The 24265-nt window shown below is 41.9% G+C and overlaps 1 protein-coding gene across 2 annotated transcripts in view; it reads left to right on the top strand.

Moving 5' to 3' along the window:
• Positions 1–20730, top strand: part of mao (monoamine oxidase) — a 32255-nt gene extending 11525 nt beyond the window's left edge. For both annotated transcript variants that reach the window (XM_084084654.1, XM_084084655.1), the window contains 12 exons: positions 6863–6967; positions 7964–8055; positions 8433–8574; positions 11732–11881; positions 12425–12584; positions 13303–13399; positions 13562–13615; positions 13717–13774; positions 14050–14147; positions 14368–14479; positions 17395–17457; positions 17867–20730. In XM_084084654.1, coding sequence (XP_083940780.1) covers positions 6863–6967; positions 7964–8055; positions 8433–8574; positions 11732–11881; positions 12425–12584; positions 13303–13399; positions 13562–13615; positions 13717–13774; positions 14050–14147; positions 14368–14479; positions 17395–17457; positions 17867–18022 — 1287 coding nt within the window. In that variant the 3' untranslated portion in view covers positions 18023–20730. The remainder of the gene's footprint in view (positions 1–6862; positions 6968–7963; positions 8056–8432; positions 8575–11731; positions 11882–12424; positions 12585–13302; positions 13400–13561; positions 13616–13716; positions 13775–14049; positions 14148–14367; positions 14480–17394; positions 17458–17866) is intronic.
• Positions 20731–24265: the final 3535 nt, after the last annotated feature.

The following is a 24265-nucleotide window of genomic DNA, read 5'->3' as shown; positions in this document are numbered from 1 at the left end:
TACTCGTCACTACTGACTATCTTCTGCAGATAACACACAGCTTCCTGAACTGGCTGCTTGTCATCATGGCCATGTTCAGGAAATACACATGTTAGGGTCTTTTATGCTCACCTGCATGCTAGGAAGGACATATGAATTTATCAACCATGCCTGACTCCTTAAACTCTGAATGATAGTATTTTAATACTACATGTAAAACCTTTAGTTATGAACAAATTATTCATGTATCCAGCATGTTACTGTAGCTACTGCAAGAGCATGAAATGCCTGTATCTGTTACTCTGTGACACATACTGTACTTGTTTTCTTAGCACTCTAAGTCCTCGACCCCTTGGTGTTGGTTAATTCGGGTTTATGGCGCTCACCCTGACTTTGCACTTTGTAAGTCGCTCTGGATAAGAGTGACAGCTAAATGCCCAAATTGTTGACTCTCCAATACATTTTCTCCAAGCATACATTATAAGTCAGTAATAGTTTGAATTCTAAAATTAACTGTTGGTAGAAATGATACCTGCTTCATCAGCAAATGTACCCATTAAGTTCAATTAAAAAAGGAGGCACTCCCACTGCTCTGATCACCTCAGTAAAGCTTACAAGAGGACAAGATACCAAGTGAAACTCATCAGCACATATCTTTCCATGATTGTAGTTCTCTGTATAGTATGGACACGACAGTGGCTGACTATAGTATGCCTCTTCACCAGTCTTACCCTCCCCTCCCCCTTTTCCACAGCATTAGCACAGGGTGCTAGCAACTGGAGATGTCAATCTTTGCCTGGGGGAAGCTTGTCTAATGTTGTTTCTCCTCTTCTGAGTGGTTGAGAGGAGAGGGAAAGGGAACAGGAGGGCAACAAGAAGATCTTTCTTTATGGCTCTTTTTCTTCCCTCCATATCTTATTAGGGTGGGCGAACCACTGTCCTTTACACAGGCACCTGATTCAATTTCCTTACTGTTGCTGCCATGTACCCTAGCCAACCTGCTCCCACTGTAAATCACTGGGCTGGTTAGTGGCGCCAGCTGTTTCCTGTGTCTGTATGTGTGCACGTTCATGTTTCTGTGTGTGTGTGTGTGTGTGTGTGTGTGTGTGTGTGTGTGTGTGTGTGTGTGTGTGTGTGTGTGTGTGTGTGTGTGGGGGTGGGTGTGTGTGTGTGTGTGTGTGTGTGTGTGTGTGTGTGTGTGTGTGTGTGTGTGTGTGTGTGTGTGTGTGTGTATGTGTACATGAGTGAAGGGCAAAATGTACTTACTTTATTATACTTTAGGTTGCTTCCTAACTGTATTTCACAGAACTTGCACAAACAAGTCTAGTCTTAGACTATGAACTATAACACACGTCAGATGTGGATTGTTTTGTGTTTGTGCTACTGTGGGGTATTAATATTGTACATGCAGACAAAATACACACATTCCTTTGAGCCATACATGTACAAAAAATAAACTACAATACTAAATCTAGTATACAGTATTAAGGTAGGTTGAGTGGCTGTATAATGGCTATTATATGTGTGTGTGTGTGTGTGCCTGCGTGCTTGAGTGCGTGCTTGCATGCGTGCATCTGACGTTCATAGTGACAGAACACTATGCAACGTGATTGTCTTGAATGTGCCCCACCGGAAGTCTCACTAGACGAGATTTCATTCTCGAGATTTTTCCGACAACTGCAGACCATTGTTTTGCCGAAAAAGTGTAGTTTTGGACCGTGACGGAGGTGTGCCGTCTGAAGTGACCTTGAGCCACGAGAGGCACCGCCGAGCGAGATAAAACGAGCGAGTCGTTGTGCTGAACGTTGCGAATTTTGCTTGAGCCGACTCAGCACCGTCCGAGTTTTGTACCAATAGGCACAGAATCGTAAATCTTGTTTTGGGGTGAGCGTTTTCCCCAACTGCCACTCAAAGTGACTACTGGCCAATCACAGCACGTCTTTTCCGGGACTTGTCAGAATCTAGTTGTATAAATGTTCTGCCTTTTCTGTGCTTTGCCTTTGAATCACCTTTGATCGTGGACATGAAGCAGTCAGGCTAGCCTCAACTTCATGGGGAGGGTTAAGTGCTGCAGTCAATGCTCTGCGGTCAGTGCTCTCCACTCAGTGCTCTGCACTCTAACATCAGTGTGCTACTGACTTGACCTACTTCCGCAGTACACTGAAATGCCACCCGCAGGGAAGCTGATGCTGCGAACGAACTGTTAAAGCAGCAAAAATATTTGTTTTGGCAATGGACTTGATGGGACAGCAAGCACAGTGTACTGTGAGTTGGCTAGGTACATTTTTAACTAGGGGGAGGCTATTTTAATGACGTCACATACATACACGCACACACATGCATGCGTGCGGATGCACACAGACACGCTCTGACCAGCATTATGAAATATTGATTTATATTTATGTTTGATTCATTTTAGTTTTTTGTTTAGTTTTTGGCATTTTCCTTTTCCAAGGAATGCAGATTTATAGAAGCTTAGAAAGAAAGGTAGGATAATAGAACGCATAATGAGGTGATGGTGGAAAAACAAAAATGAAGATGCATGGTTTTATATGCAATTCTAGCTAGTTTTGCATTGTTATTTTGAGTGTGTGTCAGTGCGATGCTGATCAGATTAGCCTATCCTGACTATGGCTTTTGAAACGTGTTTGATCTGGCACCAACACATTCTACTGAATGGAGAGAACAGAGGGGTTGGGTTGCGCATCTGATGGGGTGTGAAGTGCTTAATGCTGGCTATTGATTGATTGATTGATATCTTTATCAATAAAATCATATGTCACATGTAACATACATCTGACACACCATAAATCAAAAGGACAACGCAAAAAAGCTTACAGCTTGTTTTCATTGCGGTCCTTAGTATGGGGAGTGTATGATGTCATGTAGTGTGGTGCTGTTGGGTGCATGAAATGCTATTTTCTTAAGTAACTACCCCACCAACAACTCATCTGCGTGCTAGGCTACAACAGTGGCATTGGGTACTACAGTAGTAGCAGTGTGTGACCATAGTATGGGAACGCATGCCTGTGGGCACGCAAGTGCTCGCCGGTGCATGTGCGATTGTGCGTGTGCATGATCCTGCAAAAAAACAACTGGTGGAAGTGGAACGCCATGGTGTCCCGTGAAGCGACCAGTGCACCCCTGGTTACTTAATATCTCTCAAATCCCAGCAAAGACACATACACATACACACAAATACACACTAACATGCTTCCCTTGTAGCTTACTGGCTGGTTTCCATGGCAGTGTGCCTCATCAAAAGCTGCCCACCTTTATCAGTGTCTGATTGTCAGTATGTAATTGCGTGTACAGTATTTTTTGTGTGCATCTAATGTGTATGTATCTGTTCATGTGTATGTGTGTGTATTTTGTTTGTGTAGTGTATGTTTGTGTATTGGGGTATTATCTCTGCCAGGCTGGAAGGCCGGGACCGGGAGGTGGACATTATGATTTTGCCCCCGTCTGTGTGTGTGCACGTTCATGTTTCTGTGTGTGTGTGTGTGTGTGTGTGTGTGTGCGTGTGCGTCAAATGTTTCGTAGACCAAGGAAGACACTCCACCCCAAATTTTTCAAATCGACCTTATGGTGGCTATACAGTAGTATACTAGGCTACTACTAATTGGCTTCCAAAATTAGTGGGAGGGGCCTATTTCTTACAGAAAACACCATATATCATGAATGCAACATCCAATCAACCCCAAATTGGAATCCTATGTTGAGAGGCTTTTAGCTATAGAACACACCTACAATATCATAGATGCTATTTATACCCCCCCCCCCCCCCCCCCGCCGCACACTGCTCAGTGCCAAAAGTAGGTCAAAACTGATGAATGAATTTCATTTTGGAAATCACTAAAGCACTTGGTTTCTATTTTAATCATTTCACTGTCATTCGGTTGGCTTGATCAAAATCTGGTCTGATGATGACCTTCACAGGCCTATATTTAGCATCCTTTGTGTGATGTGAAGTTAGTATAGTTTTAGTTTAGCAAGAACACATTAGAAACACATTACATAGATACTTACAGAGAGACTGCCACCAACCAATTTCATCATCAAAATATCCACAATTTATTTGTTTTAGATCTGAAGACACTTATCCAGAGTGCAAAGTGCAAGTTGAGTAAGCAGCATGAACTCTAGTCAAACAACAGCATTCAATCATTCATTTCTCCACCATTTCTTATGGCAGCCTTTGATGTCCTTTTCTAACAGTATGTTGTGGCAAACTATAACCTGTAACTACAATTCACTACACTGATTTGTGTTTCCTTAATGAGCCCGTGTTTTATTGTGATATTGGAGTATAACTTGTGTGTATTTAGAGTTTTAAGTAGCTTTGGATTAGCCAAAACCTTACTCAGATGAATAAAATCAAGATAGGCCTTAGTCTGTGAATTAACTTTCTAACAACAGTGCTAATCCCCACATGTGGCACGAAGACATTCTATCTGTGAACTGGAATTGTAGAGGCTGAAGTGTGCACTTAAATAGCTTGACCCCTGCATTTCATTTCACACACATTTCACAAAACAAGCCCAAAGTCGCTGAGCGGACATGGAAAAACTGCTTCTGAATTGCATTCCATTGCACACGGGAGCCTTGCACGTTTTCGTGAGACGTCGGTTAAAATGAATTGGAATAAAAACATATGTATGTATATATGAATCGGGTCTGGATCACATCCTAGTGAACTCTTGCAGTGTGTGATCCCTTGTCGGCGATCAATCGGATAGTGTGAAAACCACAACGATATATGATCTGATGACCCCCCCGACCACTTTAAAAGTCGTACAGTGTGTAGCAGCCTTAAGGGCCCACACGTGTGATAAGGCATTGTGTAATTAGAGTTAGCATACAAGCAAGCCACATGGCTAATCAGCTTTTCTATAGCAGATTGTAATCCAAAAGGCCAGCCCTGGTTTCCCTTATCAGCAAACCACTGTCCTAACAGGCAGCTCCAGCCCTCTCAGCACTGAATTTATTAATTCGCTATCAGGAATGGAGAAAGTCATTGATTAATACTGGATGTGTTTATCAGAGATTGAGAAAGATTGGCAGAGGTTGCGGCATGGCTGACTTGGCAACCGTACGGATGTCATGTAGTTAAACATGTCCACACTCCACAGGATTTTTGAAAGTGGTTTTGCTTATAAGTTGTGTGGTCCAAGTATCCTCAGGTTAGCAAAGAACCCTTCTCACAGCAGACATTTTATTGCATCAGTTGACCTTTTGTCCCTCAGAAATATGATTTGCCCTGAGGCCACACATGCACCGCCCAAACTGTCCCAGTTGATTTTACCATTTTCTCCTGTGCCTCTTCCCTGTCAATACAGTTTTTAAACGTCTGTCTTTTTTTGAGATTGTGAATTCTTAATTCCCCATCCTGATCTTCAAATGAATCCAGTGACTCTGTTTAGTCCAGGGCTGAGCCTGTATGAAGTCTTTACTTTGTGTTCTTTTTTCCCTCTTCACCAAATCTCTGTGCCTAAATAAATCTCTTTGCCAAAAATAGCAGACAAGCTCAAGCTCATAACACGTTGCGTTGCGATGCATTGTGACCCTCCAGAATAGAATATGAATAGAATAGAAAACTGGGGTTCAAGTTGCTAAACACACAAAGGTATGGCTTGCCTCTCCACCTAAACCAGAACAAACTAGAGCAGCGACCTGCGTGATGGATGACTGGACAGCATTATGAATGCCAGTGTCATTACACCTATATAATGTGCTATATTGTATACCTTATCGTTGTTAATTTCCTTCTCTTCTGATTATCTGCCATTTTCAGATAACTGCCTAATGTTGGTTACTACCACTCCATTTTTGCAACTGTTAGCATTAGTGTGTTATATTAATGACCATTTTACAGTCGTTACACAATGAGTCAGCATAATGAATATTGTGATATGGTTAGGGAATCAACAAATGGGATGTGTGTGTGTTTGGGGGGGGGGGGGTGAGACTATTAAAAGAGATTGTTAATATAGATGGTTTTCTTTACTGTATAGATATACCAGTTATATCTCTTCTAGAAATGCCAGTTCAATTAGTGTAAGGTTGACCTGCTACTCACTGGCAATGTCATAACAGATGCTGTCATGCCCCCCCCTCCCTCCTCTCCTTGTATACACTTCAATTGCATGCATCACCATGGCAACAGACCTATTGCTCTATAGCCATGAACAGAACTGGGCAGTGTAGCAGGGACTCTGTCGTGTAAGATGGTCCATCTCTACCTATCTGTGAGATCCATAAGAACACTGCAGAAATTGCACCATGACCCCATTTCAATCCTGCTCACCTCACTTTATATGTACTATAAATATAAATACATCTGTAAATCTGTTATCTGAGTTCAAGTGTGAATGAATGAGGCGTGGGTTGTGAACATTTGTACACCCAGACTTGCTGTGTGTGCAGTTATCGGTTGTCTTTGATCAACTGTAAAACATTAAGCAACTGCCATTACCAGAAAGCAGTGTCCCTACTTTATTTGAAGAGAGAATCAGACCGCAGGCCTATTTTGAAAGTCAATAAAGTCATTCAATATTCATTCTGACTCAGCAGTAGTCGGTTAAAACTATATCTATGTAGTATTAATGGGTTTGAAGGCATATCATTTTGGGCATTACGCCTGATCTAGTCTGTGTGGAAAAAATAGACACAGCCCCAAGGTGACCATTTTGGAATAATGAAAAAATACTTTCATAGCGATTTTGGCGACATGATTGTAAATGCTTCTTACTCTGACAACATATCCTGAACGGTGGTTGTGGTGACAATGATGATGATGACGACGATGATGATGATGATGATGATGGTGATGATGATGGTGATGATGATGATGATGATGATGATGGTGGTGTGCTTCCTACAGGGAAAGTCTTACCCTTTCAAAGGCTCCTTCCCTCCCATGTGGAACCCCTTTGCCCTGATGGACTTCAACAACTTGTTTAGAACGATGGATGAGATGGGCGAGGAGGTAAGGAAAGACTCATCATCAACTAGCTATTCTCTCTCTCTCTTTTTCTCACACACACACACACACACACACACACACACACACACACACACACACACACACACACACACACACACACATGCCTACACATCTTTGTCTTACTGTCTTTGTGGGTTCGTCAAAACCAACTTTTCATGAAGTCTCTGGCTATAAGTGTCATTTTGTAGAATTAAAAAAATGTTGTAATTTGCCACAAATATCAGGGCAGGTTCTGACCAGCATACTGTATGATGCAGGCAGGGATGCCTTGGTCGGTCAACATACTTACTTGCTCCTGCATTGTAGTAACGAGTGGGCTGATGACAACGCAGCCCATCTTTCCTTTCTTTTAAAAGTGAGCATACTATATTGGGCCAAGCTTGATTGATAACTTTCAAAAATAAATCTATCAAACAACTTGTCTGTTAGCTCCATGTTTTTGTATTCTTGGAACCACAAATAAGCCTGCATTCTTGGAGCACAGAGTTCTAGTGAGCTAATAGGACACAATGAGCTCTTTAAGACATGATGGTGCCTGACCATTAGACGACTTTCAAATTATATTCTGGATTTTACAGGGAGCCAGTGCAGAGAAGCTACAGTAATATGAAAGAAATATGAACTATTTTCCTACAGTAGTTCTTGTCAGCACATGCACAACAGCATTGTGGAACAGCTGGGGAGTCTTTAGAGATTTGCTGGGGCTGCCTAATTGTAAGAAATTGCAATAATCCAGCCTGGAGGTAACAAATGTGTGGACTATTTTCCTTTTTGAAAATAAGCCTGTGGGAGTTAAAGGGCATATCATTACAGGGTTTATTTATGCGGTCATGGAAAACTTCCATGCCACTCTAATCCCAACTAGAATTCTTTCATAACGTATCTAGCTCTAAAGACATTTTGTCATAAAAAAAATGATCTTTTCCTTGTGGGGACACGCACACAAACTTTCAGCCTCATTTTCTCTTTGTTTTGTAGATCCCTAGAGAGGCCCCATGGAGGGCCCCCCATGCTGAGGAGTGGGACAGGATGACCATGCAACAGCTCTTCGACAAACTACTGTGGACCAGGTAGCGCGTGGCACCCTGACGTCACCAATCTCAGTCTGCTTCTTATTTGAATTAACTGGGTACATCAAAATACATCAGAATACATGGACATACTCATCTGTGGCACATATCGTTGTTGTCGGGCAGAAACCCTGTATCTCCATATTTCAACTTGATATGTATTTTTGTAAATGAATGCCCTACTTTGTCGTACAAGAGTGTCTTGCAAAGTAATGGTCATACTGGCAAATGGCAATGGCACATACTAGGTTTCCACCCAACAGCGACGTAATACATAAAGTAATGTATACACAACTGTGTACGTGTTATGGTGTTGCTGATGGGTATTACAGATAGAGTGTTGTAACTCTTCGTCCACCCTCTTCACTGCCTCCCAGTACGACCCGTCGCTTCGCCAAGTCGTTTCTCAACGTGAACGTGACCTCTGAACCTCATGAGGTGTCTGCTCTCTGGTTCCTCTGGTACGTCAAACAGTGTGGAGGCACCATGAGGATCTTCTCCACCACTAATGGAGGACAGGTGGGTCCGTATGCTTGCTGTATGTATGCAGGCTTATAATAAATACGTGTGTATTTATTTATTATGTGTTGGCAAGGGGTGCATGTCTACATGAGTTTTTTTCCCGTGTTTTCTGTTCTTCTTGACCATATGTACAGACCACAAACACATTCATTAATTTACTCACAGTAGTAGGATAAGCATTAGAGACGGCCCAAAGCCAGATCTTTGGTTCCGATGCCATTTCCGATTTTGGAGAGCACTAGACCACCGATTTCCAATGTTTTAACTGATATTTTTTCAAAAACATATTGAAAAATGTTGATTTTGATGTTAGATGTTAGTTTCTTTTTGAGAACAGTTAACTTATAATAAACACGAATAACTTTTGGATAGATAAAAATTTGCCGGCAGGCAGACCTCTGACGGTACATTCATGTCACCATGACTCAGCCATAACCATATAAGGAGTTCCCAATGCAGATACGCCCAAATATGGAATGTGTTGTCTAATCTCAATGTGTCATCATGCCATCAGGCGCAAACAAATCACTCAGCTCCATATATGGGCACAAAAGGGGGCATGCCCATATATGGGCATATACTGATGACATCAGGGATCTCCATATATGGGCATAAAAGGGACAAGGACTGACAGATAAAGAGAGCTCCATATATGGGCATAAAAGGGACATGGACTGACAGATACAGATATCTCCATATATGGGCATATCAGTCGGATTAGCTGTGCGACGTAGGTGTGAGGGCTCTAGTTCTTTTTGCCAGACCCCTTGGGTCTGGCAAAAAGATGAGGCTTTGTACCTGTTTTCTCCATACATGGGCATGCCCCCTTTGTCCTTAGGCCCCAGCCATAAAGTCTGTCCCCCTTTCGTTCATACATGGGCATACACAGTCTGACACGTCATGTGAAGTCCGGCTTAGCCGTGACGTAGTGCTCTGATCTTAGTACTTATTCCGGGTCTGGCAGAACCAGGTCTCCTGGTCTTGTTTCTCTTTAAAAGTCGATCTACAAGCTCACAGTGTGTTGCATTGTGACTCGTTGTGAGCTTGCGGATCTGATATCATTGAAAACTTTTGAAAACTTTGAAAATGTTCACCAATAATTACATGGCCAAAATAGGGATGGCAGGTGGTTAACAATCAAGAAACATCAGCTGTATATTTGCTGATGCCGAAAGAAAGACAAATAATGGTCGGTCTATAATGAGCATTACTGAGAGACTGCCCCCAGTCCCCAAACTAACACTGATCCCTGTCCTTAGTTGCTCCAGATCAGCTCAACGTAATTACTACAATCACAAAGCCGTTTTCTTGGAGTCCTGGGAGAGACCAGTCTGTTCCCTGATTTTGTACGGCTGAGTGGCCCTGTTGCTATGGCCACAGAGGAACGTGTTTGGGTAATTAGAGGATGTTGTCGTGGGCTCCATTGTCATTTCCTGTCAGATAGAACTCCCTGTTTCAAATAGAAGACATGCATGCCATGCACACACATGCTCAATGTGTTCCACCCAAGCCCCCAGAACTACGGTACAACAGTGAAGCGGCCAAGCCTGGTGGTCAAATCTGAGAATGCACTTAAATGCTACTGCGCATGCGTCTCCCGTTTTGTGCGCATGCTCACGACGCGTCACGACCAATGGATCCATTCCATTGGTTCATATTGGTTCTATATTGGTTCCTATGCTTACTTCCGGGTGCTTCAAAACACCACTGAGCACATTCATTGAAATGATAGCTGGGGGCGGGGCAATCCGCCCTCTAGTTATATTATACCTCTATGGTTCCACCGAGCTGAGATGGTTTAGATTATAGAGGTTGTTTAGACTATCTGACGTGAATTATGTTAATTTGTTCAGTTCAGTTCAAACCTTGGTAATGCTTGTGAATATGTTTAGATGGTATCCACACACAGCATTCAGCTCTAACTAGGAAACCTTTCATTTCTAACTAAACTCAATAGTAAAAACGTCTTTGCACAAAGAAAAAAGGTCTTGTCTTTGAGCCAGAAAGATAAACATAGCATTGCCCTGGCCTATATAACCCAGTCTGTAGACAATTTTGATGAAGGTTTTTTTTTTTTCTTGACCTAAAGGCAGCCAACGTGTTATAGCAGAATGCCCACAATGTGTTTGTGATCATGGAGAGAACATTTTTAAGTATACTGTACTTGTACAATGTGAAAAAGGTCATATTCTAATTTTACTCAGTTTAACTTGGCAAGTTCTAATCCCTCTCTCAACCCTCTCTTCTCTCTCACGGTGCGTCTCTCATGCACCCATTTTGTCATTCAGTACTACTACTTATAGACCAAACAAATTAAAGGTCATTTCCCGCACGCACGCACGCACGCACGCACGCACGCACGCACGCACGCACGCACGCACACACACACACACACACACACACACACACACACACACACACACACACACACACACACACACACACACAGACAGACAGATTGACAGATAGACGGATAGATGGATAGATGGATAGATGGATAGATAGATAGATAGATATAGTATGGACAGAATCTGCTGTTACCTTTCATTTCTGTGCTGATTCTGTGTGATTATGAGGCATGTTTCTAGTAGAATCACTACTTCTGGTTCCTCGAGCACAGAAGCAACGGATAAAGATAATGGACAATATCTTATATCATGCAAAGTTACAGTAAGTATACAACCCCCGCCTTGACCACCCTCCCTGTTGACAATATTCCATTTTAGCCATAGTATTCAAGAAGTTTGTCAAGGAGAAAAAAGGCTAGACTAAGGTCACTGACAACACCATCATCAATCAAACAAGCGGTTACTTTATAGTGAGGCTAAAGCATTTCTTATAAGGCACAGAGTGACTTAGCACACCCTGCAGTCCTGTCTCATAAATCTACATTTTATGTGAGTGGGACATTTTCCATGGTCAAGATCGAGCCTGTGGAGACAACTTTGTCTGACAAAAGTATGTGGTTTGGCTGAAGCTCCTACTATGGTAATTAGTATTACAATTTGCACAACCCATGTGTTTTGCTTCAGTAGAAATGCCAGTAGAATTGCCCGTAGAATGGAGGGAGCAGGGATACAACAAAAGTTGAAAATGTGTTCATTGTAGCCTCAGTATCTAGCCAGTGACACCATTTCTTTCTGTGTTCCTGCAGGAAAGGAAATTTGTTGGCGGCTCCAACCAGATCAGTGAGTACATGGCCAAAGAGCTGGGTGATGAAGTCAAACTGGACTCCCCAGTGTACAGAATTGACCAGACTGGAGACATAGTGGTGGTGGAGACAGTTGACAAACAAACTTACATGGTGAGTGACCACAGCACAAATTATAGCCTGCTGGATTATCTTTGCTCGGCCTTCTACTCTCAAACACCCCATTCCCTTCTGAATAATCAGGTTTTATGTAGACTACTTAAAGAATTAAAAAATGTTTAGGCATAAAGTAACATGAAAGAAAGCCAAAGAAAGAGAAAGATGCATAAATATTGGTTCAGAGGCCTTGTAAGTATATGTTGAGTCTACACAGGTAAAGGGGTATTATGATCTCACTCTGACCCTTCCCCAATCCCATCCATTCCAATCATCTAAAACAGATGCTGATACCAGCTTTGCTCTGTGCTGCCATCTAGGGGCCACCTGAAAGTCTGTTCCATGTACCGTAACTATATTTGACTCACTCTCCATCCTGCACTGTGTGTGTGTGTCTGTGTGTGTGTGTGTGTGTGTGTGTGTGTGTGTGTGTGTGTGTGTGTGTGTGTGTGTGTGTGTGTGTGTGTGTGTGTGTGTGTGTGTGTGTGTGTGTGTGTGTGTGTGTGTGCGCGCGTGTGTGCGTGTGCGTGTCTTTCTCAGGCAAAGTATGTGATTGTGGCCACGCCTCCCGGTCTGAACCTGAAGATACACTTTAAGCCTGAGTTGCCCCCTCTCAGGAACCAGTTGATCCACCGTGTCCCCATGGGTTCTGTCATCAAATGCATGGTGTACTACCGAGAGAACTTCTGGAGGAAGAAAGGTAAGGATGGCAAGAGAGAAAAGCGAGTTGACAGTATAAATCACATGCACCTGTCACTGAGCTGGGAAACAACATAGAATTGAGTCTCTGTCTCTCTCTGTGCGTTTGCATCTAGGGCTACAACTATCGATTCTTTTCTTAGCGATTATTCTATCGATATTTTTTTAAATTAACTGAATAATCGAGATGCGTGTTTTTTAGATATATTTATTATTTTTAATATATCAATGAATTGATTAACCACTTAAAGGAGTATTTCACATTAAAACAGTTACAGCTATGGGGCTATGGGGTCTTCTTTTGTGTGCACCCTAGACAGTTTTTCAGTTGCTTCATTCAATATTTAGAAATGTATTATTGATTTTATCAGACCCATGAGGGGGCCGTGTTTTTATAACTTATTTCGTTTATTTATTTTTCTAATTCTTTTATTAAAAAATAAAATAATCAAGTAATTGAAAAAACACGGCCGATGTACAAGCTCACAATGCACCCCGATAACACGTGTGAGAGTGTAGATCGGCTCTTTTCACTATTTCATTTATTTGTTTTTACGTTTTAACTTTGTAACCTTTCTGACATGCTCAAAATAGGGATAGATTATTAACAGATACTTTTATTACATTCTTGATTATTGATTTTCTTTCTTATAGCCAATCATTATAATTATTCATTACTATAGTTTGATTAACTGTTGCACCCCTATTTGTATCAACAGGTTACTGTGGTAGCATGGTGATTGAGGAGGAGGGTGCTCCCATTGGCCTGACACTGGATGACACAAAGCCTGATGGGAGTGCGCCGTGTATTATGGGGTACATTTTGGAAGGGAATCTCCCATCCCCTCTGCAGCTGCAAATTACAAAAATTACACAATTATTGGTCGGGTGGTTTGAGAGTCTGACTGAAAGTGTGTGTGGCCTCGTTATTATAACCAGATTTGTCAGTAATTTGGGTTTCTCTTGGCCTCGTTTCAGTTTCATCCTTGCTCGCAAATGCAGAAAGCTGTGTGGACTGACCAAAGAGGAGAGGTAGCTGTTGTGTACTTGTGACACGACCCGCAGTGTCTCAAGATGAATACAAGTATGCTACAGAATATGTTTAAGCCTAACCGTTGTCTGTTGTGGTGTAGGTTGAACAGGATCTGTGAGATCTACTCCAGAGTGCTGGGCACTGAGGAGGCGCTGCATGTGAGTTAACCACTTAAAGCCTATATACTTTGTTGAACGTCAACTAGCAAAAATAGCCGACCTACAAGCTCACAAAGCATCACAATGAGCATGTGTTATGAGCTGATAGATCTACTGTTCCCGCCAAATGTTTGCTATATTCATGTGGTTAAGGCACAGACTAATGGCATAATGAATGCCTAACATTACTATAACTGTAGTAGAATTGAAATTCATCAGGTACAAGTTAAGCCACTATTGACTCCCATCACTCCCTCTGCATCTCTTTGCCACAGCCTGTGCACTATGAAGAGAAGAACTGGTGTGAGGAGGAGTATTCTGGGGGATGCTACACTGCCTATTTCCCCCCAGGTATTCTCACTCAGTTTGGAAAGTAAGTCAAACTCACACACACACTCACTCTCTCTCACACACACACACACACACACACACACACACACACACACACACACACACACACACACACACACACACACACACACACACACACTTGATTTGGACCAAAAAGCCCCCCGATATTGACGAAACCATGGTTGTCCACCCCAGCCATAACTCATCTCTGTCTCTCCGTTTCTGTTTTTCCACATCTCCAGGGTCCTGAGGGAACCTATTGACAAGCTGTACTTTGCAGGCACAGAGACTGCGACAGAGTGGAGTGGCTACATGGAGGGGGCTGTTCAGGCTGGGGAGCGGGCAGCCAGAGAGGTCAGTGGCCTATCACAAAACAGGAATCAGTCAAAGTTGGTTGAAGTCATTGTTTTACGTTAAGACATAAACGAAAGCTAAAGCAAAAGCGAATGCAACAATGGAAACGTGTTGCAAGAGAAAAAACCTACTACAACGTGCCAAAGCAAATATAAAAAGGTAACATGCTTGAAAATTCAAAATATGCACAACTAGAGAAGTGCGGTACCAGTGTTGTCCAATGTAAACTCAAGTCAATTCCTGACTTGTCTACGTCATTAAGATATGAGTGAAATAGGAGGCTGGCCAGACTGATAAGCGAAGTGAGAAAAAATAATCAGCCGAACGTAGTGAATCAGGCTGGATCCCAGGCTAAAGAAATCATGTTTCTGCATTAAACGGTGACATTTGTAGAATTTGCTAAGAGAGGTCGTGGTATATCGTGATTACATCATGGCTACGGTACAGACAGTATACGCCTGTAGCCTCAGTGTAATTGATTGTATCACACCTCGCATTTTATTGCTTATTAGTTGATAGCATAACTCAAATTACTGTTGCTACTATGTATGAAGTGATGGCTAGCAATTATATGTATCAAATTAAAATGTATACAAAACAAAATATTGAAATATTTATATGAGTAAGGGACCAGTCAAAATTTACAGAAGGGGGTCCCTGGAGGAAAATAGGGGAGGGTCATGCCTATCTAATTTTAGTACAAGGGAGGGTCAGCTAATTTTACTTTGAATCCAAGCGAGGGTCATGCAATTTTGAATTGATAAAATAGTCAGTTTTTTATATACATTTTTAGTAGCCTACAGCAGAACAGTGGTCAATGACCCCTCTCTATTGATACAAAGGATTCAAATCCAGTAACACCTTGGTCTATTAGAATCAATGACGGTCGTTAACAAGCCATCAACGCACAGCAAGTGTGAACGACCCATTCAAATCTATTCAGCGTCTTAACGATGGTGGTTGAACAATTAAGCAACACATCAACAGGTGTTAGGCATATTAGAGAGATGCATTATCCCAATTTCCAACACAGAGATATCCTCTTTTAAGTGTGTTTTTGGTGCTCATAGAATTAAATACACCAGGTAGTTTACGATGACCAATTTATAACTGGATATTCATAATCATTTGAAGTAATTCTGTGCATGTGATTAATTTGGATCTATATGGACAGTCGTGCATAGATGCCAGCCTAGCTCCACAAGTAAAACCAGAATCATCAGGCCATAATTGATAGCCTAATTGTTAAGATGAGCCATTTTCGAATTGCACATGTACAAGCAAGCACATGCGATTGATATGGGCACATTTCCTACTAATAATGACTCAACCAAGTAAACCGGTACAGTTTCCCTTGAAATTCTAACTCCCATTTCTGTGGAAGTATTTAAGGGAGGTTTTAGTACATCAAGGTAAATACAGGCTTTTATTTGATGTATGATGACGCATCAATGTTGTCAATTACTTGGAAGTCGGAGTACATCAAGGTAAATACAGGCTTTTATTTGATGTATGATGATGCATCACTGTTGTCAATGTTATCATCAACATTGGCCATCATCTTTAGTTTAAAATAACAATTATAAAGCACTTTAAAAAACAATTACAAAGTGCTTTGTACACACAAATAAATACATTTGTGCAAGCTTAAGGGAGAAGTGAAGTTCTCACTAACTATAAACCCATTGTTTCAGAGGACAGATAGACACTAATATGACTAATATAATATAATATAATATAACACTGCATAACTATAAATTCCACAAACCTCATATTTCTGTCATCTGGACTTTACAAACCAAGTGCAGCCTAGTTATTTCCAACAGCTCAAAAACATAATATAACTAGAAAATGTGCTCCTCGGAGCACAGGTCTCCGCCAGGCGAGGTGGTAAAACTGTTCCTGATTAATTCTGTCTTACCTATTTATATTACAATATTGTGATGTCACGTGAAGCTTGACCAATGTTAGGTGTTCACAGACGGACGGACACACACACGGACGGACAAAGTGAAAACATACTCTCGACCATGCCTTCGGCCTGGCGGAGACAATAACTATAATACCAGATACAGTATAATACCATGTAAACAATCTTAGATTAGATGTAGGCCTATTTGAGAGTGCAGACTGGCATAACTGCTTTGACGCATGTCACATTAACAAGCGTCAACGAGCATCAGCTGACACACAACACCTCCCCTCTGCAGTGCTTTAAATTGAAAGTTTAATTTCTCTCCAAAATATCTTGAATATGATGGAAGACATGATTAATAATTACTGTGATTATGATAAGCTTTACATTTCGTATCATACACCATACAGTAAGAACTCTATAACTCTATAACTATAACTTTCACCGGCAAAAAAAATAAAGAAAATACAAATAATTTAAAAAAATATTATGATACAGTATGACATAATGACAATACCTATCGTCACATTTTAATACCACGATAGGCTATATCGTGGGACAATATATCGTGACACTCCTATAGGCGGGGAGGGTTAATCTTTTTTTTTTTTTATCACTTTTAGTCAAAGGGAGGGTCATGGCATTTTAGATCAGGGCACATACATTTTCTCCAGGGGTACCCTTCTTTAAAAGTTGACCTGTCCCTAATATAATATAAGGATTTATATAAAATATTGATGTCAGTAAGTAGAATTGCCTGAGGAGGAACTTTATCCCTCCCAAGTGCATGTGATAGGCATCCCACCACAGTAAGTATCTTATTTACATCCTTTTCTCTTGCAGCACATTTCTTTTGTCTCTTTAGTTTTATATATAGTTTACATTGTTTCTGAATTTGGAGTGTTTCTCTTAATGTATTGCACAGTTATTTCCAATAATAAGGTATTACCATATTATGTGCAAAATAAATCCATAGTTCTATACATGTGTTGTTTTTCAGGTGTTGTGTGCAATGGGAAAGATCAGCCAGAGCCAGATCTGGCAGTCAGAGCCGGAGTCTGTGGTAAGGATTACTGATTTAAAAACAGCAGGAGTGGAAGTACTCAGATTCTGTTGGAAGTAAAAGGCCTGTATTCAAAATATGACTTGAGAAATGTATTGGCTTTCTTTTTTTCTTCCAAAAGTTTTCCAAAATTGTCAAAATCTTCAATTTAAAAAAATAAATAGCAGATCTACAAGCTCAAAATATACTGCATCGCAACACGTTGTGAGCTTGTAGATCGGTGGGTTTAATTGCTTAATCTACTGTATGTTTTGTAATAATAATCTACATAGTAAATTGTAACTAAAGTTTTCAAATAATTGTAGTGGAGTAAAAAGTACAATATTTGCCTCTGAGTTGTGGTGAGTAGCCTAGAAGTGTAAAGTATAAAATTGTACTTAAGTACAGAACTATATTCTCTCTCTTTCAGGATGTCCCAGCTCTCCCCTTTGTCACTACTTTTTGGGAGCGAAACTTACCTTCAGTTGGAGGTTTCCTCAATTTCATGGGAGTCTCCACATTCCTGTCTGTTGCCGCGGCAGCGAGCCTGGTGGTCTATCGGAAGGGGCTCCTTCCCCGGAGTTAAACACAACACCCACCCACTCACAGCCGTCATCTCTCTCCTCTGCATCTCAAAGGGGCAACTCTCGATGGACACCGTACTCTTGTACTTCCTGTTCACTACTGTCTGACCCGCACTACAAAGTAGTGAACTATGTCAGGTATAGGATGTCATTTGAGACACACCCTACACTGTACACACCCTACAGTCTGGCATGTAAAGGGATGAAGACTGTTAAGTTCGCTCACTACACCACAATATAATCACTCTATATACTGTCTAATCACAATAGTGAGAAATAGAGAGTAATAGGCTGATAAAAGGGAGAAAGAGAGATGCTCGTTGGACAGAGGAGTGGAGACCTGGCGCCATGATAATTACAGTGTAACCAAAATAAGTCTGAGATTCAGATTGTCAAACCAATGAAGGAAAAAAAAAAACAGTAATTGATAAAGTTAAGTATTGATACGACCATTAACATTACATACATTGCCAATGCATTCACACTGTGTGTTTAAATTAACTTTTCACGTTCATTATTTGCATATGATTATGTGTTTGTACTGTGTGTGTGTGTGTGTGTGTGTGTGTGTGTGTGTGTGTGTGTGTGTGTGTGTGTGTGTGTGTGTGTGTGTGTGTGTGCGTGCGTGCGTGCGTGCGTGCGTGCGTGCGTGCGTGCGTGCGTGCGTGCGTGCGTGCGTGCGTGTGTGCGTGTGTTAAATTGTGTGCTAAGGTATGTGCAGCTGCTTAAAATGTGTGATAAAATGTCTGCGCATACATACAGTAATGTCTAATTACCTCTGGAGATTTTAGGTGCTGATTTATTCTGGCCAAGCAGCTGTAGCCAGCGTTGAAGTCTACTAGTGTCAGAATAGTATAGTACTGTGCCACTGTCTATTACTAAGTCATTAAGTGGTTTGAATGAAAACTGCATTCCGGGGTTTTACATCTCCACTAAGCTGCTGTGTGTGGTAAAAGATTGCTTGTTTGTAAAGGTAATGGAGGTGTTTGAATGTATTTTCTTATGATTAGCTGACACTACCTTATTTGTCATTGTTTTATTTTAAACTTATATTTGAATATATTTGAAATATGCATTTATTTTTTCATCACAATCATTTTACGTGCAGACAGGGTATAATACCATAGAACCTATACTAGAAGCTAATCGCATCTGCGTTAATTTGTGTGAAGACACACCAAGCGTACCATGTATTCCCACCCATACTTTCCAAACCCACAGGGCAATATTTACTTTCCTCTGTTGTTTTACATTGCATCAATTACATTTTAATTCATTACTTTTAGAGAGTCCTAATTCTACATATATATATATATATATACACACACACACACACACACACACACACACACACACACATATGTAGAGAGAGAGAGGAAGAGAGCTGATCAGTCCGTCCATCGTTGGCGGGGTTATTGTGTTGGCAGCTCAAGTGTCCAATCCATATTTGGGCATATTTGTACACCCACCACAGACAGACACACAAGTTTTAACTTTATATAGTACAAGCACGGCGTGAAGATGCCCGGTGTCCCTGGGGTTATTGCACTGACAACGTAACGTAAAGTCCATACACTGTATGGGCATATCTGTCCGCCTGCCACAGACAGACACACATGTGGACAAGACATGCAACTTAGTTTACAGAGCACATGTCAAGCATTCATTTTGGTACAAGAAAGTCGACCTGAAACAACAGCTTACAATTAAAATGAACTGTTTAAAAGTGTCTACATCCTCTATTGGTTGTCACTGTAAGCCAATATCATTCATTGAAATCTTTAGTAACATTCCACATTAAGCTGACTTTACTTTTATGTCAGCAATAAATTGTGGGTATCACCTTCATCACAAGGTGCAAGAAGGAAATAAACCCTTCACATTTGATGACCACAGTAGTTACCACAGTACTGTAAGTCCATCTGTGTTGAAGTGTTGTACACTATACAGTATACAGTATGTCCCTCAAGTAGATCATGGTGTTGTTTGTCCCAAAGACAAGTGTGTTTAAGTGTAGTCTCTGTTGTGCCTTAATGGAAATCATGGTGTTTTGTCATTTCTCTTAAGTGCCTGTGTGACTATGACACTTCTGCGAATATTGTCCCCACTCCCACACTCTTGCCCCCCCCCCTGCTTGTAATGGAGTTGAGAGGTTAGATGCACCAGGTTATTGTAGTAAGGGGGCACCAATAACTCCATCCCTCTTAACATGCCCATAGAGTGTTATGGACACATAACACTCTATGGACACACAATGGCTAATCTGAGTCCGAATGAGTTATATAGCCCACAAAGCCAAACTGTGTTCCCTGACTCATGTCTGATACCTTGATCTAGGACCTAGGTCAACCAAGCTTCTCATATCCAGCAAAGCAAGGGGGGTGTGTGTGTATTAGCCTTTCATAAATGTGAATGCAGTGCTTGATTGTCTGTCTACTGTACATTTGTGGCACCTGTAAGTATGCTCTCCCTTAACATCTTTCAACCCCCCCCCCCCCCCCACTCTGAAGGGTAGGGGTGGTATTGTCTGACAAAAATCTGACAATCTGACAAAACTACAACACTGTGTTTTCCCCCCTTCAAACCTGCATCACTGATCCATGAATAACCAGTGTATTACTGTATCTCTATGGCTCTCTGTAGACCCCGTCTTCTCCATTTCTTTAACATACTTGTAGCTGATACTTTTGATGTCCTTGTACAGTATGAGTCCCCTACAAAACTGATGATTTGCAAATGTGAAATAAATCTTTTACTCATACTGAAATGTTTTTGTGTTTGTGTTTATTACACAGGTGGGTTGTGTAGGGGATACTAGGTGCATGGGTTCACTTTCGGTATGTGGAGGATCATCATTTAGACTAGAGCATGGGTCTTCAACAGGGGGTCCGGGACCCCTAGGGGGTCCTCAGAGTTACTACAGGGGGGCCACCAAGTCTTTGTGTGATAGGATTTGTTTTCTTTTTACATTGACCACTTTAACCCTATAGCGTCCCTATTCTGTGGGGAACATTTGCCGTAACTAAACTATCAGATCTGCTGCGGCACGGTGTGATCGACTGTTTTCGGCAAATAGGTTTGGTGTTCAGGGACAAAAAGAGCATGCCAAGTACAGAGCCAAAGGTCAAGTTTACTAAGTATTGAGGGTTTAAGTATATAATGATGTGTAAACAAATACAACTAGAAAAAGTGCTCCTCGGAGCACAACTCTCCGCTGTTGGGAATGTTGGGAATGTTCTATCTGTATAAGTGTCCTATCCGTCCTGTCTGTATAAGTGTCCTATCCCTCCTGTCTGTATAAGTGTCCTATCCGTCCTGTCTATGTAAGTGTCCTATCCGTCCTGTCTGTGTAAGTGTCCTATCCGTCCTGTCTGTGTAAGTGTCCTATTCAATTGTTACAGTATCCGCCATTTCTCAACCATTTCGTGATTGTTCCTGTCTTACCTCACTCTTACCAGACTTGTGTTGGGAATGTTGGGAATGTTCTAATTCTTATGTTCTAACTGTCCTATCCATCCTGTCTGTATAAGTGTCCGATCCGTCCTGTCTGTATAAGTGTCCTATCCGTCTGTATAAGTGTCCTATCCGTCTTGTCTGTATAAGTGTCCTATCCGTCCTGTCTATGTAAGTGTCCTATCCCTCCTGTCTGTGTAAGTGTCCTATCCCTCCTGTCTGTATAAGTGTCCTATCCGTCCTGTCTGTATACTGTAAGTGTCCTATACGTCCTGTCTGTATACTGTAAGTGTCCTATCCGTCCTGTCTGTGTAAGTGTCATATCCCTCCTGTCTATGTAAGTGTCCTATCCGTCCTGTCTGTGTAAGTGTTCTATCCGTCCTGTCTGTATAAGTGTCCTATCCGTCCTGTCTGTATAAGTGTCCTATCCGTCCTGTCTGTATAAGTGTCCTATCCGTCCTGTCTGTGTACTGTAAGTGTCCTATCCGTCTGTGTAAGTGTCATATCCCTCCTGTCTATCAGTGGCGTACCCACCATAGAGGCAGGGCAGGCGGCCGCCTGCCCAACTAAAATCTAGCCTCCCCTAGAAAATAAAGTAAAAGACTGAAAAACAGGCAGTGAAAAAAATCCAAAGAGAATAGTGGCCGTCGGACCTCGTCCATTCACGCGGGCAGGCAGCTAATCACTACCGTATCCAAACAGCAGAGCGCCGTCACCTATACTATAGTGATGCAAATGTTTGCCTTTATCTTCATGGGGTGCCAGGAGTGCCAGGTGTGGGGGTCTCTGGGCCATCACCTGTACTCACCAGGCATGAAAGGGGCTCTGAGTATGAGAGCAGCTTGAACCATTAACATGAAGAGACCACTGCTGAATAATTGATTGATTGATTATACTGGCATATTGTTTTTATTAACGTTTTTCAGTTTTGTAGTCAGTGTTGCGTTGTTGACTTGTTTCCCCCGAGATTTTTTCCCCGAGTACCCCCCCGCCCCTTCGGAGGGGGGGGGGGGGGGGGGGGGGGGGGGCGGGTAGGTAGAGAAAAAAAATTCGCCTGCCCTAAATGTAATTTCTGGGAACGCCACTGCTGTCTATATAAGTGTCCTATCTGTCCTATCTGCCAATTATGTATCAGCCATGCAGCCATTTCGTGATGGTTCCTGTCTTACCTCACTTTGACAGTGGCAAAGACACTGTCAAAGTGGCGCCATGTATTTATACAGTATTTCACCGTATTGTCACGTGTCACGTGAGGCTCCAATACCTTGGCACGTCAGAGCCAAGGTATTGGACATGCCCACCTGAGGCCCCTGAAACGTGCTCTATCCCATCCTAGCCCTGAGGTTAACCTTAACATGGTCTTATTTAACACCAGATCAATCAAATATAAAACCTTTATTTTAAATGACCTTTTTACTTCACGCAATTTGGATTTTATGTTTTTAACTGAAACCTGGACCCAGGCTGGAGAGTGTGTATCCTTCTCCGAATTGCTTCCCCCCAACTGCACCTTCTTCAGCTCCCCACGTACCACTGGCATTGGTGGTGGCCTAGCCTCAGTTTTCAAAGCTAGTCACAACTGTCTACCGATTCAATCTGAAGCTAGCTACTCCAGCTTTGGACTGCAGTCCTTTGAACTGAAATTATCATCCCCTGTTTTTTGTGCTGTGATATACCGCCCTCCCAAATACAACAAGGACTTCATAACTGATTTCAATGACTTTCTCTCTGGAGCTATGATGCATTATGACCATATACTTATTTCAGGTGACTTTAACGTCCACGTTTGTTGCGAGTCTAAGCCTTTAGTCAAAGACTTCCTAAATCTACTAGATTGTTATAATCTCACCCAGTCAGTCACTGTCCCGACTCACAATAAGGGTCACATATTAGACCTTGTTCTGTCCCATGGACTCACTGTTTCCCCCATTGTACTGTGCCCCTTATCCTCAACCTCGGATCATATTCCCATTTCATTCACTGTTTCTATTCCCTGCTCTGAGCCTATTTCTACTGCCCCCACACGTCGCTCGCGTGCGATTAACCCTTCAACTCCATCACAGTTCTCTGCTATTTTTAATGCCTCATCACCTCACCCTCCTGACGACAGTGGTGCTTGCAGTGCAGAGACACTAATTTCTAGGTTCAACCTCATATGCACTGATATTCTTAACTCCGTTGCCCCCTTTAGGAATTCACGCACTAAAGCTCTTTCTGAGCCGTGGCTCAACGACTCAACCCGTGCTCTTAGACGCTTATGCAGGCAAGCCGAGAGAAAATGGCAAAAAGATAAACTTCACGTCTCATTAGAGATCCTACGGGACCGCTTCTCTGACTACCAAATAGCCGTCAAACGTGCCAAAACGGACTATATCTCCACCATAGTTTCGAACAATTGCCATAAACCCCAAGTTCTTTTTAATGTTTTTAATACCCTCGTAAACCCACGCACCTTACCCTCCTTTGTGCCTTCATCCACCCTTTGTGAGAATTTTTAAACATTTTTTATTGATAAAATCAATACCCTCAGGTCTGCTCATACACCTGCCTTCCATGTCCCTGACCCTCCGCTACGTCATGCATCCTTCGACAAATTCGATCCCATATCCCTCTCTGCACTGTCAGATATAGTCAGTCACCTACGGCCCACAAACTGCCCATCTGACAGCATTCCCTCTCGCCTCCTAAAAAATGTTTTTAGCTCAGTCGGGCCTTCAATTTTAACAATCATTAATACATGTCTCAACACAGGGTGTGTCCCAGCAGTTTTTAAACACGCTGTGGTACAGCCT

The sequence above is a fragment of the Gymnoscopelus microlampas genome (genome assembly GCF_963454915.1).
Source record: "Gymnoscopelus microlampas genome assembly, chromosome: 17".
Classification (NCBI taxonomy): Eukaryota; Metazoa; Chordata; class Actinopteri; order Myctophiformes; family Myctophidae; genus Gymnoscopelus; species Gymnoscopelus microlampas.
The sequence above is the reverse complement of the archived record's forward strand: the minus strand, read 5'-3'. Positions and strand labels throughout refer to the sequence as shown.